We start from the raw sequence: 14,822 nt of genomic DNA, 5'->3' as shown, positions 1-14,822 counted from the left end.
GGCACTTTGGGTTATGCTTTAAGCACTGCTTTATGGGCCATACTAGTAGGAGCATCGAAGACAAAGGTGCTAAGAGTTATTTGAACTGTCGAGGGCTCACTCAAGAGATTTCAGAGGAGAAGAATGTTAGTATGTTGCCTAGAGATTGTTCTTGTGATATTTTGGTGAAAAAAGTGGCTGGCTTTTGCCCTTGTCTGAAGAGTCAGCTTGAGGCTAAAGCAAATAATTTTGGATTAATTCTGTTGGCAGAGGAAATCTCAAAACAGCCTAGTATAGACTCTGTTGTGTGGTTACTAGTGTTTGTGCTTATAAAGATTTATAATGAAAAGGAGAAGCTGAGCAAGGAAAATTACAAAATGGAGAACAATTTGAAGAGAAAACCCCTTTTTAGGAAGTAGAATGAAGCTAAGTCCTGTGTTAAAGGAGATAAACAATTAAGAAATGGAATAAAGGGAGTGGTGACCTCAGGGCAAGATCCCACCCAGCTAAGTTTCCAACTTGTGAAAAGGAACTAAAGAAAAGCTTAGAGCCAGATGTGGTGGGGCACATCTTAATCCCAGCATTGGGAAGGCAGAGGCTGGCAGATCTGAGTTTGAGGCCAGCCTGGTCTACAGAGCAAATTACAGGACAGCTAAGCTTAGGCTGTGAAGGACAGAAAGCTGGTGAAGATATAATTGAACGAGGATGCCATTTCCAGCTCCAGTAAGCAGCAGAACTTGGCAGCTTTGGCCACGTGGTTGTGCTTTAGAGTTAAGGATAGAAGAAATGGGGTATGGAATTTGCCTCAGCCTAAAGAAAGCTGCTGAGGCCAGGCATGTGTCAAGTGTGTCTCAGTGCAGGCCTAGTAGAGATGCTGTTTTGTGAATCTGTGAAGTTGAAGCCTGGCTTGCCTTGGAGACCCCAAGATGTTAGAGATGCCAGAGTCCTGGGATACCTGCTGAGGAGAGCTGCTAACAGGGAGTGGAACCAGCTCAAGAGAAAGAAGTATGTTGCAGTCAACAAAGCTGAACAGAGTTGGAGATCTGAAGAGTGTTTTGACATCAGACATAGAGATACAGAGTTTAGAGTTTACCCAGCTGGTTTTTGGTCTTGCTTTGGTCCAGTATTTCCTTGCTATGCTCCCTTCTCTCTGTTTTGGAAAAGTAATGTATATCCTGTGCCATTATATGTTGGAAGTATGTGATTTGCTTTTTGATTTTAATTTTTTGTTTTGTTTTGTTTTTCAAGGCAGGGTTTCTCTGTGTAGCTTTGTACCTGTCCTGGAACTCACTTGGTAGCCCAGGCTGGCCTCGAACTCACAGAGATCCGCCTGCCTCTGCCTCCTGAGTGCTGGGATTAAAGGGGTGTGCCACCACCGCCCGGCTTGATTTTAATTTTATAAGGGGATTGCAGTTAAGAGATTGCCATGAGTCTCAGAAGAGACTTTGGACTTTAAAACATATTTGAGACTGTTATAGACTATGGGAACATTTGAAATTGGACTGAATGCATTTTTGCATTAAGATATAGCTACAAGCCTTTGGGGGCCTGTAGTGGTATTTGCTCTGCCCATGACCTTGAGCTATATGGCCCAAAGGCGGTGCTTTCTGCCATTGTACATGGCCTCTTGTAAGAGAAAGGGGAAGAGAGAGATGGCTCAACGGTTAAGAGCATTGACTGATGTTCTAGAGGACCCAGGTTCAATTCCCAGGCCATCTGGTGTCTGATCACATCAAGATAAAAAAAAAAAAAAAAAAAAAGGACCCACATGACCCCTTTCCCTTTTCTTATAAGAGGTCACATACAACAGGCAGGAAGCATCACCTTCTTTGGGCTGTATAGCCCAAGGTCATGGGCCGAGCAAATACCACTACAGGGGCCCCCCGGAGTGGAATCTTGTGGTTTGAAAGGAAATGACCCCTAAAGGAATTAGCACTATTTGGAAGTGTGGTTTTGTTGGAGTAGGTATGGTCTTATTGGAGCAAGTGTGTTACTGTGGGCTGAGTTTTGAGGTTTTCTATGCTCAGCATACCACCCAGTGTCTCAGTCAATTTCCTGTTGCCTGCAAGATGTAGGACTCTCAGCTTCAGCATCATGCCTGCCTGCAGGCCACCAGATCTCCCCCCACCATGATGATAATGTATTGAACCTCTGAATCTCTAAGGGAGCTGCCCCAATTAAATGTTTTCATTTATAAGAGTTGCCGTTGTCATGGTGTCTCTTCACAGCAATAGAAACCCTTGGTGGCAGCATAAATGGAGGAATGGAGCAATGTGTATGTGTGGTGGAGAGAGGCAGAACTAGAGATGTCATGGAAATGACAAGTGTGACAGAAGGCCTCAGTTGAACATGTTGTTGCTCAGTAGGCTTGGCAGGGTGATGTGTAGCAGCCTGGAGCTTGCTCAGACTCAGCCCGCAAACATGCCGCCCAGCTGCATGATCCCTGTAGTTCTGAGCAACAACAGCATGTCTAAGATAAAGAATGGTTCATTTTCTGGATTGGACTAACTTGAAAGACTTTCATGGTCCATACTGTCTCCAGAGGCTATGTTGGTATCCATGGTCCATACTGTGGCCCCAGGCTATGTTGAAGCCCAAGGTTCATGTGAATATCCATGGACTGGGCTGCCAGTGGAGGCCATTTTTATGTCCGAGGTCTATGTTAACCACTGGAGGCCAGATGTATGTCTAATAGTCTGTACTAACTAACACAGAGGCCATGTTAGTGTCTGTGGTCCAGGTTGCCACTGGAGGCCTGTGTTTGATGTTGATATGTGTGGCTTGTACTGCCACCGGAGGCCATGTTGATGTCCATGGTCTACGCTGCCACCAAGGGTCATGTTTGGGTCTGTGGTCCTGCTGCAACTGGGAACCGTGTTGATGTCCGTGGGCCATGTAGCTGCTGGGGGCCATGTTGACATGAGTGGCCTGTGTTGCCACCTGAGGCCATGTTGATGTCTGTGGTCCATGTTGTCGCCAGAGACCATGTAGAAGTCCAAATCCATTCTCCCACTGACTGTAAGGGGCAGGGAAGCTACTTTTGGAGTGGTATCAATGATGGCAAACACACAGTTGAGGAAGAGAGTTATAGAAGACTTGTGACAACACCTACCCATACCCTACTCTACCCCTAACAAAGCAACAGCCTAGACAGCCAGCCATCAAAGAGAACTCTTAAAAATTGTGATAAAGGGCAGTTTGTTGTTTTTGGACTCCAGATGTGTTGAGTACCCAGGATGCCATGTGGAAGCTAAAGATGCTCTTCCTAGGATGGGGGCTGCTCCCAGACAAGCACCTGCAGCTCATCCTCCAGCAGCAGCTGCACCATCTGCAGTTGGCTCACCTGCTGCTGCACTCAGGCAGCCAGGCCTGATGGCCCAGATGGCAACCACTGTAGCTTGTCTGGCTGTGGACTCTGCAGTGGGGCACTGAGGCACACCCTGGGTCATGTCATCACTGGAGGCTTCAGTGGAGGTGGTAATGCTGAGCCTGCAAGGCCTGACATCACTTAACAGGAGCCCTTAGGGGGCCCAGCTGCTGGACCAGCAGTCTCATGGGCCTTGTTCTCTTGAGATCAGTTTCTGGAGTGTGCCCAGAACCAGAGTGATGTCAAGTTCTTCAAGGACTTCAGTGAGGTGTTGTAGCAGTGCAGTATTGCAAATTGTTTAATCTAATCAAGAAGTTCAAACTGAAGAAATTGAAGTGGGCTTCACATAATTGATAGTGCAAGTGGACCCTGACTAAACTTATTTCTAATAGTTCCATTGCTTCAGAATAGCCATGAAAGAGTTCTAAATGTAAGGATATTCACTGAGGCTTGTAGTGTTGGGGACTGAGCAAGTGATGGCCTCCTTGAACCAACTATATTGTTTTTTGTGAGTTAATGAAAATAAAATTGTCTTATTCTGAAAACAAACAAAATTGTGGCAAGGATGCTGAAGTATAGTTTTACATAACTGAGGGCTTCTGGTGGGGGTGTGTTAAGGAAGGACTCAGTTTTCTTTAAGGGGCTGGCGACTGGGAGTTTGACCATCCTCCAGTGAGTATATGGGCAACACAAAGTGGACTTTTGTGTTTTTATTTCTTTTTTGGGGGGGTGGTGTCACAAAGGTGGTGGGAGCAGACTTTGGGTGCATTATGTGAAATTCCCAAATAATCAATAAAAATATTATGTTGGAAAAAGAAAAGGGTAGCCAGACATGGTAGTGCATACCTTTAATTTCAAATATCAGGATTTTAGAGGTAGAGGCTGGAGGATCAAATATTCAAAGTAATACTTAGCCACATAGGAAATTTGAGACCAGCCTGGGCTGAATGAGACCTGTCTCAAGCCTTCCTCACCAGAGCTACTAACTTAAGGAACAGTTATTCTAGAACACAATTTGCTTTTTGTAAATGAGACATGATTTATACATAGCAAAACGCACAGATCTAAATCTTAAGTATTAGGAAGTATACTATTGGATGAGTCCTGACACATTTACCTTTGTAATCTAAAGAGTTTAGAAATGGTCAATTGAGATTTTTCATAAATGCAGTAAAGTAGAGCTTTAGGGAAAACTGTCATGACAGTATCAAATCCTTCATGTGTTTTGTTAACTTTCTCCACAGACAGGTATAAAAATCTCCCCACAGCTCCTCGAAAGCTGCAGTTCCTGGAGTTACAGAAGGACCTAGTAGATGATTTTAGGATACGATTAACACAGGTGATGAAAGAAGAGACTAGAGCTTCACTTGACTTTCGATACTGTGCAATTCTTAATGCCGTGAACTACATCTCAACAGTACTGGCAGATTGGGCTGACAATGTTGTGAGTTAATGTGCTTTTATATTAAATAATATATTAGTACCTTGATCATCTTTAACCTTTGAAGTGTTGACTCTGTTGCAAACAAAAAAATTACATTAGGCAAAAAGCATAATGATGCCAAATTTAGGAGATGTAAGTAAAGATTTTTCTCAATCAAATCTAAAACAGTTAAATAATACTAACTATTTAATAACTTTACTCATAAGAGGACTGGGGGTATAGCTCAGTGGGAGTATATGAGCCCAAACATGAGCAAAGTCTTGGGTTTGATCCCCAGGACCATAAAATGAGAGAAAGAAGAAAACAATCAGGCATGGTAGTATAGCCTGTAATCCCAGCACGTGGGAATATGGATCAGGAGCCGCAAGGTCATTCTTGGTGATAGAGTGAGTTCCAGGCCAGCCTGAGTTACTTGAGATCCTACTTCAAAAACAAACAGAAGGAAAGAAAATAAGAAAACAAAGATAGACACACAGACTTCCATGAATAGCTGTATAGCATGAACCATTTTTCTCTTCCAACTATGTACTCTGGATATAATAATCCACTAAATGCTAACACAGAAAAGTCATTATTTTACAAAAATGTCAATCAATACATATAAATTGGTGGTATAGTTCAGTGGCAGAGCATAGTGGAAAGATCTAGTTTAATTGCCTAGCACTGCAAAGAAAAAAAAGTCCAAGACTTGACTCTTTTGAATATCTTCAAAGCAGGACTATCTGATAGACCCCAAAATCTCAGGTTCTACCTTCTCAAGTGGGCGCCCCAAGAACCCAGACTCCGGTCCAGTTGATGCAAACAGCACAAGGTTTATTTTAAAGCAGCTGTACAGTTGGGCTCCCCCTGTCCTGAGGGCAAGAGTCGCATCGCACTGCAGCCACATAGGTACTTTTAAAGGAAAAACCGACAAAAGCCACAAGATTACAATTCCCATACAATTTCGTTTTGATTGATTTATGTCTAGAGGCTAATTTCATAAGATCATGGTCTGATCACAGAGTGATCACAGAGTGGGTATAGTCACGTCCGCATGCACATTCTTCCCGAAACCTCAAGGGTGGGTATCAGGTGGGAGTGAAGTTTACACAAAGGTTACAGTGGTCCTTCCTGGAACACTTGCAGTTATCCCAGTCACAGTTGAGCGCATCTCTTAATAAAAATCTCTTTATATTGTTACATTGTGGCAGGGGGGGTAGTTGAGTAATGGCTGAGTCAGGTTGCCCTTGGAACTAGCTTTTTTTAGTTCCTCATTCTCCTAGGGCTTGAGGGGTGTAAGCCTGAAGGGTTAGGGTCTTTCAATCTTAGTTATAGTTCCTATTGCTGTGATAAAAACACTGTGACCAAAAGCAACTTGTAGTTCATCATCCAGTGAGTCAGGGCAGGAACTCAAGGTAGGAACATGGAGACAGGAGCTGATGCAGAAGTCATGGAGGAGTGTTGCTTATTGGATTGCTCTGCATCGCTTGCTCAGTCTGCTTTTTTATAGCAACCAGGACCACCAGGCCAAGGGTGACACTACCCGCAAAGGGCTGGGCCTTCTTATATCAATCAGTAATTAAGAAAATGCACTATAGGCTTGCCCACAGGACCATCTGGTGAGTGCATTATGTATCTGTCATTCTTACTGTTTTTTTTTTTTTTTTAAGATTTTTTTAAAACTATGTGTCTAAGTGTTTTGCCTGCATGTAAGTGTGTGTACCACATATGTGCAGTGACCACAGAGGCTGGAAGATCCCTAGGTTATCCTTAGCTACATAGCAAGTTCAAGGTCAGCCTGGGGTACATGAAATCCTGCCTCAAAAAAAAAGCCTTTAGTCCCACATTGGTTATTTTCTTTAGATATTTTAGGTCTAGTACCAAAGTGATTTTACAGGGCCTTCTGGGCTCACTTCTTGGGCAAAGTGCTGTCCAACTGGGATTCAGTGCCTTAAGAACATCTATGAAGATACAGCTTTGTATTTGGCTTTATACTATGTGCTTCATAAAGTACATTTTATGACAGTAACCATCCATAAGGAACTTAGCTAACCAATATGATGGTGAAATATATATTAAACTGTAAAAACTATGATGAACAAATAGACACATTATAAATGTAAACTATTATATATTATCATAAAAACAAAATAGAAAAAAAAAACCAAATAGGCAAATATACCACTTTAAAAATATAGTATGTAAAGGGGAATTAAAGAATTATAAAGTTGATTTTGGAGATTTAGTGCAGTGGCAGACTCCTTGCATAGTACAAATGAAGCCCTAGATTCAATCTCTTGCACAAGTAAAATAAAGTAGAAGTTTCTATGTAGAGTTGATAATGTAGCTTAGTTGGTAGAGTCCTTTTCTACCATGCACAAAGCCCTAGGTTCAATCTCCAGCTCCGCCAAAAACAAAAACAAGTTAACCGAGGACTGGGAGTGTAGTTCAGTGGTAGTAGAGTACTTGCCCAATATGTGTGAGGCTGTAGGTTCAGTTTCCAGCACCATCACACACACACACACACACACACACCTCTGAAATGTATGTGCATAGTGACATTTGCTGGAACAAGGAAGTGAATATAATACAGAGTGCAATGAAGTGCAGTTATCTTCATAAAGTCAGACAGCATATTCATTTATTTTGTGCTTTTGTGTCATGTTCTACTTCCAGAGAGTAGTTCATGTTCAGCTCTCACACTGATCCACTTGCTGCTAAGACTTTTTGATAGCATGAAACAAATTGTCATTCTTATGCCAGGTGATCCAATGAGAGACTTATACAGGGACAGGTTTTTAGTATCAGTGAAATTCTTTGTAGATCATCACAACTCTTTGGTGCCGCTGCCTGTTAACACAGATGAATTAGCTATCATCTTTACCTGAAGAAGATTAAACTATGGTTCTCAGAGCAAGAGAAAGAACAAAATTTAAGAGTTGGATCTGAATATAAATGGATTCTGGCTTTCATGGTGCTGATTTTATTTTCACATCAAAAGTCCTTCAGTTATTTTCACAATGCTTCAGACTGTAAATGCTTTTTTTTTTTTTTTTTTTTGAGACAGGGTTTCTCTGTGTAGATTTGCGCCTTTCCTGGAACTTGCTTTGTAGACCAGGCTGGCCTTGAACTCACAGAGATTTGCCTGCCTCTGCCTCCCATGTGCTGGGATTAAAGGCGTGCGCCACCACCACCCGGCCAGACTATAAATGCTTTAAGTGAATATCATCAAAGTTCTTATATTGCATAATTCCATAATCAGAAGAAGAAAACAATGACAGCTCACCTTCCATTTATTTCGTTGAGTAATTGAGTGCAATAAAAACAGATGAAGTACATAGTACATGCTATGGAACTATGTGAAAGAAGTTGATCATGAAGAATAATACTTCATATGGTTACATTTACTTGAAATGTCCAAAGTCGTCAAAACCATAGAGAGTAAACTAGTGATTGCCTAGAGTTGGACGGAGTATGAAGAAAATAGAGATACAGACAATGAATGATGGATTTTGTTGCTGAAAGTAATGACAGTATTCTAGAATTGTAATGGATGCACAACTCTGAATTACTAAAACTGTTGAATTAATAAAGAAGATTTATTTTGTGCATGCATATGTGTGTGTCATAGCACATGTGGAATTCAGAGGACAACTTACTGGGGTTGGTTCTGTCATTCCACCATGTGCTACCCAGGGAACAAACTTGAGGTCATCAGGCTTGGTGACAGGTGCCTGTACCCAGTGAACTATCTAGTAACATTTTATTTTTGGGGAGAGGACAAAGGCTTTTATGCTTGTTTGCCTTTGGACAGGGACTCATGTAGCCCATACTGGCTTTGAACTTGTGGTAACCTGGTGTCAGCCTCCTGAGTGTGGAATTGCAGATATGTGTCACTGTGCCAAGCTTTCTCTCTCTCTCTCTCTCTCTCTCTCTCTCTCTCTCTGACAGAGAATTCACCATGGCATATGTGTGCAGGCTACAGTTGTTTCCTCCCACTGTTTTCCGTCCATCTTGAACTCAGGTCATCAGGCTTGGCAGCAAGTGACTTTACTGATTGAGCATCTCAGTGATGCTGAACTGTATACCTTAAATTAGGGAATTGTATGACATAGTCCTATTTCAAGATGCCCAGCACTGTGTTAATAAATGTACTAATGGATGTTTGCTTCCAGTTCTTTCTGCAACTTCAACAGGCAGCACTGGAGGTCTTTGCAGAGAATAATGCCCTCAGTAAGCTACAGCTGGGACAACTAGCCTCCATGGAAAGCTCTGTCTTCGATGACATGATTAATCTCTTAGAGCGTTTAAAGCTTGATATGTTGACTCGCCAAGTAGATCACGTTTTTAGAGAAGTGAAAGATGCTGCAAAATTGTATAAGAAAGAAAGGTATGTCCTGTGTGAGTCACCCTTTACACAAGTTAGTCAGAGTCAAAGGTGGCATGTACACTCCAAATTTTAGCTTTTGTAGACGCGCACCCCCCCCCCCCCCTTTTGGAGATTAAACTTAGGGTTTTGTGTATGGTAGGTCCAAACTTTGGTTTTGATGTAAATCTTTCTAAAATCTGTTCCTTCGAAGAATTTACTCAGAATAAACAAGTGATAATGTGGATCTCATAAAGAAGTAGCATATGATCTGGAGTTGACTTGCTCACTGTACAAAGTAAAATGTCTTGTGCATGCTTGCTTCTCACAGTTTATTATCTTGCCTTTATGCTCGAGTGTGTTACCTGCACACAGAGTAGTGCAATCAATATGGAAGAAGTATTTGCTAAAATCAGAACGTAAGATTAAGTGGTGTCTTTTTAATTCTAAAGATAAAATTTAGATAGAATTTAGGGACTTTTCAAGGAAATATTTAATAATTAAAAGTTAAAATCTAAATAGGTACTTTTTTTTCTGGGAGAGCTTTTAATATTAGACATTCCCTTTTTTTTTAAACATCACAATTCCTCCAGGACAGTACATCTCCTCAAATTTAAAATAATTTGTTGAAACCTTAAGGATACAGAGTGATAAGGGTCATTCTGGTAAAGGTTGTTTATTTTTCAGATGGCTGTCCCTGCCATCTCAGTCTGAACAGGCAGTGATGTCCCTGTCCAGCTCAGCCTGCCCACTCCTGCTGACCTTACGGGACCGTCTGCTTCAGCTGGAGCAGCAGCTTTGTTTCTCCTTATTCAGAATCTTCTGGCAAATGCTTGTAGAGAAGCTGGATGTATACATCTATCAGGAGGTAAGTCAGTGGGTGCTGGGGGGCTGTGCTGATGAAGACAGACGTTACATGGATTGCTCTTTGTTTCAGATAATCCTTGCTAATCATTTCAACGAAGGAGGAGCAGCCCAGTTGCAGTTTGATATGACACGGAATCTTTTCCCTTTGTTTTCTCACTATTGCAAGAGACCGGAAAACTATTTTAAACAGTAAGCCTAATGTGTAACCTTAACACTGGTGAATCCAAATGTTAGAGGAGTTGACTTGTTTTTTTTTGGTCTTTTGGTTTTTCTCAAGTTAGGGTTTCTCTGTGTAGCTTTGGATGTCCTGGAACTCGCTTTGTAGACCAGGCTGGCCTCTAACTCACAGAGATCTGCCTGGCTCTGCCTCCAGAGTGCTGGGATTAAAGGCGTGTGTCACCACCGCCCGGTGAGTTGACTTCTTTTTAACAGTTTCAGTTTCATTGATATTTGTTACAGTAACATCAGTTGAAATCTGGAGCTGGAGAGATGGCTCATAAGTTAAGAGCACTTGATCTTCTTGTAGAGGACTGAGATTTGATTCTTACAACTCACATATTGGCTTACAACCACCCATAACTCCAGTTCTGACACCCTCTTCAGGCCTCCATACAGGGTGCACAGGCACATACAGGGTGCACAGACACATACAGGCAAAACAGGCACATAAAATAAAATTTAAAAAATTTATAAAAATTAATTAAAACCTTAAAACATTCATTGTGTATCTATTTTATTTTCAAAACACAATAGGGAAACCCAGATAATTTGTGTGACCCATATCCTCAGAAAGTTGACCAGAATCAGGTAAAATTACATGTTGGACTTGCTTCCTAGCATTTGGTTCAACTCTATTTGCTTATTACTAGGAGAGTAAATAGAAAATGGATGCAATTATAATTCTGCCACCCATAGAAAAATAAGAAATCACAGCTAGGTTTAGTGCCTAACAATAGCCCAGACCAGAGGAAAATTAGTTTTCTTATACATTTAATATTAGTTTTAGTTCTAAGTATAGTTATAAACATGAGAATAATTACTAGAATTCTAGTAAAATTTTTGCTGATTTAAAATTTACATTATATATAGGGTATGTGCAATCTGGAAACATTCCTTTAAAAACATAAAAACTTATGTTTGCTTATTTCAGGAAGCTATGATTGCTTCTGGTTTGCTTTTCCTTTTTTGAAATGGGGTTTCAGGTATCCCAAGCTGGCCTTGAACTTTGTACATAGTAGCAGAGGATGACCCCAACCTTCTGATCCTCCTGCCTCCCTGTTCTGTGTGCTGTGATTATAGGTGGGTAAGCCACTATACCCCAAGTCCTCTCCCATGCTTCATTCATGCTAAGCGAGCACTCTACTTAGTGCATTAAATCTCCAGCGCTTATTTGTTATTATTATTGTTGTTATTATTATTGTTAATAGGTTTTTCAAGACAGGATTTCTTTGTGGAGCCATGGATGCCCTAGAACTTGCTCTGTAGACCAGGCTGGCCTCCAACTCACAGAGATCCTCCTGCCTCTGCCTCTAGAGTGCTAGGATTAAAGGCATGCACCACCATACCCAGCTGTTTTTATTAGTATTTAATTTTTAAATTTTGTGTTCTTGTATGTGGAGGCCAGATGACAACTTGTGGGGGGTGGTTCTCTCCTTTCTACCATGTAAAAACCAAGAATTGAACTCAGGTCATCAAGCTTTCCAGTAGGCACTTTACCCCTGGGCTATCTTACCAGCCTTCCTATTTCTGTCGTGGTTTTAGTTTTCTGAGACAAAGTCTCACTGTTTAGCCTTGGCTAGTATGGAGCTCACAGTTTTGACCAGACTGTCCTGGAACTCAGAGAGATACTCCTACTTTGGCTTCCTGAGTGCTGGGATTAAAAGTGTGCCGCCATCTCCAATCTATTTATGGTTTTGGTTTGTTTAGCTTTTTTGTCTTTTCTGCTATGTTCATTTTTATTCCTTTTCTTTTTTTCCTATGTCCCAATTCTACCTAAATTCATTGCTATATTTAATAATCTGTTAACATCAAAAAGTGTACTGAGACAAACTCTAGTGTTTTATTAATCCTGTATAACTTCTGTAATCTCAGCATATTTAAAGAGCTAAATGGTAAGTCCATAGATAGTTGAAATGGCTGTGTAGACTCTCCATAGGTCATTGTTGTCCTATGGATGGTGCCATAAAGGATCTCTCCTTCCCTTTGTTCTTGTCTTCCTAAACAGTGTAAAAGAAGCCTGCATCATTCTAAATTTGAACACTGGTTCTGCATTACTCCTCAAAGATGTCCTGCAGTCATCTTCTGAGCACCTTCCTGCCACAGCAGCCTTAAATGAAGTTGGAATTTACAAACTAGCTCAGCAAGATGTTGAGATTCTGCTTAACTTGAGGACAAACTGGCCTAACACTGGGAAATAAGGGTTGAGAAAAGGGTTGTTTAGCAAAGAAGACAGTTGTATTGAAGTTGCCTGATTAATAAAACTGGACAAACAAAAACTTGGTAGAATCATTTGTTATCTTGAGTACGATGTCACTAAAATAATGACCATGCTTCCTCCATCCTTCTGTTCCTAAGAAAACAAAGAACAGAAAACTCAACCAAGAGAAGCAGAGTAATTACATGTTTAGGATTACAAATAGGAATGCAGACATCTGAAGACAGTGTGAAAGCAAAAGTCAGCCATAACTGACCTTCATTTTGCTAATCAAGGGGAGCTGTTGTAGAAAGATGAACACAGCCAATATACTCTAAACGTATGTTGATAATTAAGGTTTCTTTATTCAGTTTTGGATTTCACTATATTTATATAAGAAATGCATAGTGTGATGGGAGTGGTTGTAGAAGTAACCAACCGTCTTGTTGAGTAAGAAACACAGAGCCAATGTAAAGATAAAAGCCCTAGAGGTCAGAGCTAAGAGACTTACCCTTCCTGCTTCAGCGATCCTCTTCAGCCAAGAGAGACCTACTTCCCGTGTGTTTGTCTTTATATAGACTTTCTGTTCTGCCTTCTCATTGGTTGTAAACCCAACCACATGACCGCCTCGTCACTGCCTGTCTGTACAGACCTCCAGGTCTTCTATGGTTGGTATTGAGATTAAAGGCGTGTGTCTCCAATGCTGGCTGTATCCTTGATCACACAGAGCTCTATTTAGCTCTGCCTACCAAGTGCTGGGATTAAAGGCATGCACCATGAATGCCCAGCTCCGCTATGGCTTACTATTAGCTCTGACCCCCAGGCAACTTTATTTATTAACATACAAATAAAATTTCAGTACAAATAAAATATCACCATAAGTTGTGGAAGAATTTATAATCCCAGAACGCTGAAGGCCAGGGCAGGAGTATCACTGTGGGTTTAAGACTCACCTGGGCAACATAGTGAGATTCTGTCTCACAGAGAAAGAAATGAAACAAAACAAAACAAACTGCCCCCAAACCAACAACATAGCGGTTTTATGAGGTGGTGGTTAAGCTATGGTTGTTCTTATTATTCAATTCTCATGTCCTTCTATTAAAGTATTTCCTAGTTGTATTTGTGTGTGCATTCGTGTGCAGGTGTGTGTATGTATTTGTGCATGTGTGGGATATACATGTGCGTGTGTGTGCCTGTGGAGGTTAGAGGTCAACCTGGGGTATTGTTCCTCAAGATGTCCACCTTGTTTTGGAGATAGGGTCTCTCACTGGGACTTTGGGCAAGCCCCAGAGTTTCTCTTGTCTCTGCCTCCCCTAGACAGGCATTACAATTATAAATCATCATGTTAGGTTTTACATGGGTTCTAGGGAATGAGCTCTTTATGCTTGCTTGTCAATGGCAAATATTTTGCTCTTTACCACTAAGCAACTCCTCTGCCCTTCCTGGTTCTATTTCTTGTGACAATGGTGTTTCTTTTTCCTCTGGTAGAAACAATTTATAGTCCAGATACTGCTTTAGTCATTTGCCTGTGGTAATAATTATGTAGCTGATGAGATAAAAATCCTGTGTGTGTGTGTGTGTGTGTGTGTGTGTGTGTGTGTGTGTGTGTGTGGTGTGTGTATGTGTGTATGTATGTATTTGAGTCTGTGCAAGTGGAGGCCAGAGGTTGATGTTGAGTGTCTTCCTCAATTGCTTCCCACCTTATTTTTTGAGGCAAGGTTTCAGTGAACCTGGGTCTCATTGATTTAGCTAGACTGGATGGCCAGTGAGTTCTAGGGCTCCACCTTCTTTTCCCAGTGCTGGGGTTACAGACATGAGCCGCTGTGCCCAGCTTTTACATGTGAGCTGGGGATTTGAAGTCAGATCCTTATACTTGTTCAACAAGCCTTTTACCAGCTGAGCCATCTCCCTGACCTGAGACAAAAATCTTGAACTTTGTTTTTCCTTTTAACATGTCCTTGGTCTTGGGCTATGTTTTATGTGTGGTATTAGAGATCAGACTTGGAGCTTTGCTCATGAAGGCAAGTCCTCCACCAATATCCCCAGCCCAAGCAATGATCCCTTGTTAATAAATCCTCAGAGAGTAAAGCTTTTACACAAATTGAGCTTAATTAGTCAGAAGATTTCTATATCTATAAAATTTTATTCTAGTTTTCCCCCCTAATACAGTATTTATTTAGTACTCTCAGTGCTATATTACCTCAATCTAAAATTGTTGGGCTAAGGGCAGGAGAGATGGCTCAGCTGTTAAGAAACTACTCTTCCAGAGGACCCAGGCTTAGTGCCTAGCACATAGCAGTCACTCACAACAGGCTATAACTCCAGTCCCATGGGATACAATGCCGTCTTTTGCCTCCGAGGGCATTGCATGCATGTGGTGCACAGACATACACTCAGGCAAACACTC

General features: G+C 41.3%; 1 protein-coding gene across 4 annotated transcripts in view; it reads left to right on the top strand.

Annotated features, from left to right (window-relative positions):
• Nucleotides 1-13,534, top strand: part of LOC131906580 (RAD50-interacting protein 1) — a 47,387-nt gene extending 33,853 nt beyond the window's left edge. For all 4 annotated transcript variants that reach the window (XM_059257195.1, XM_059257192.1, XM_059257191.1 and 1 more), the window contains 5 exons: nt 4,591-4,790; nt 8,945-9,159; nt 9,823-10,003; nt 10,073-10,191; nt 12,227-13,534. In XM_059257195.1, coding sequence (XP_059113178.1) covers nt 4,591-4,790; nt 8,945-9,159; nt 9,823-10,003; nt 10,073-10,191; nt 12,227-12,419 — 908 coding nt within the window. In that variant the 3' untranslated portion in view covers nt 12,420-13,534. The remainder of the gene's footprint in view (nt 1-4,590; nt 4,791-8,944; nt 9,160-9,822; nt 10,004-10,072; nt 10,192-12,226) is intronic.
• The last annotated feature ends 1,288 nt before the right edge of the window (nt 13,535-14,822 follow it).

The sequence above is a fragment of the Peromyscus eremicus genome, chromosome 3 (genome assembly GCF_949786415.1).
Source record: "Peromyscus eremicus chromosome 3, PerEre_H2_v1, whole genome shotgun sequence".
Classification (NCBI taxonomy): Eukaryota; Metazoa; Chordata; class Mammalia; order Rodentia; family Cricetidae; genus Peromyscus; species Peromyscus eremicus.
Note: the sequence above shows the minus strand (reverse complement) of the source record. Positions and strands in the feature narration are given on the sequence as shown.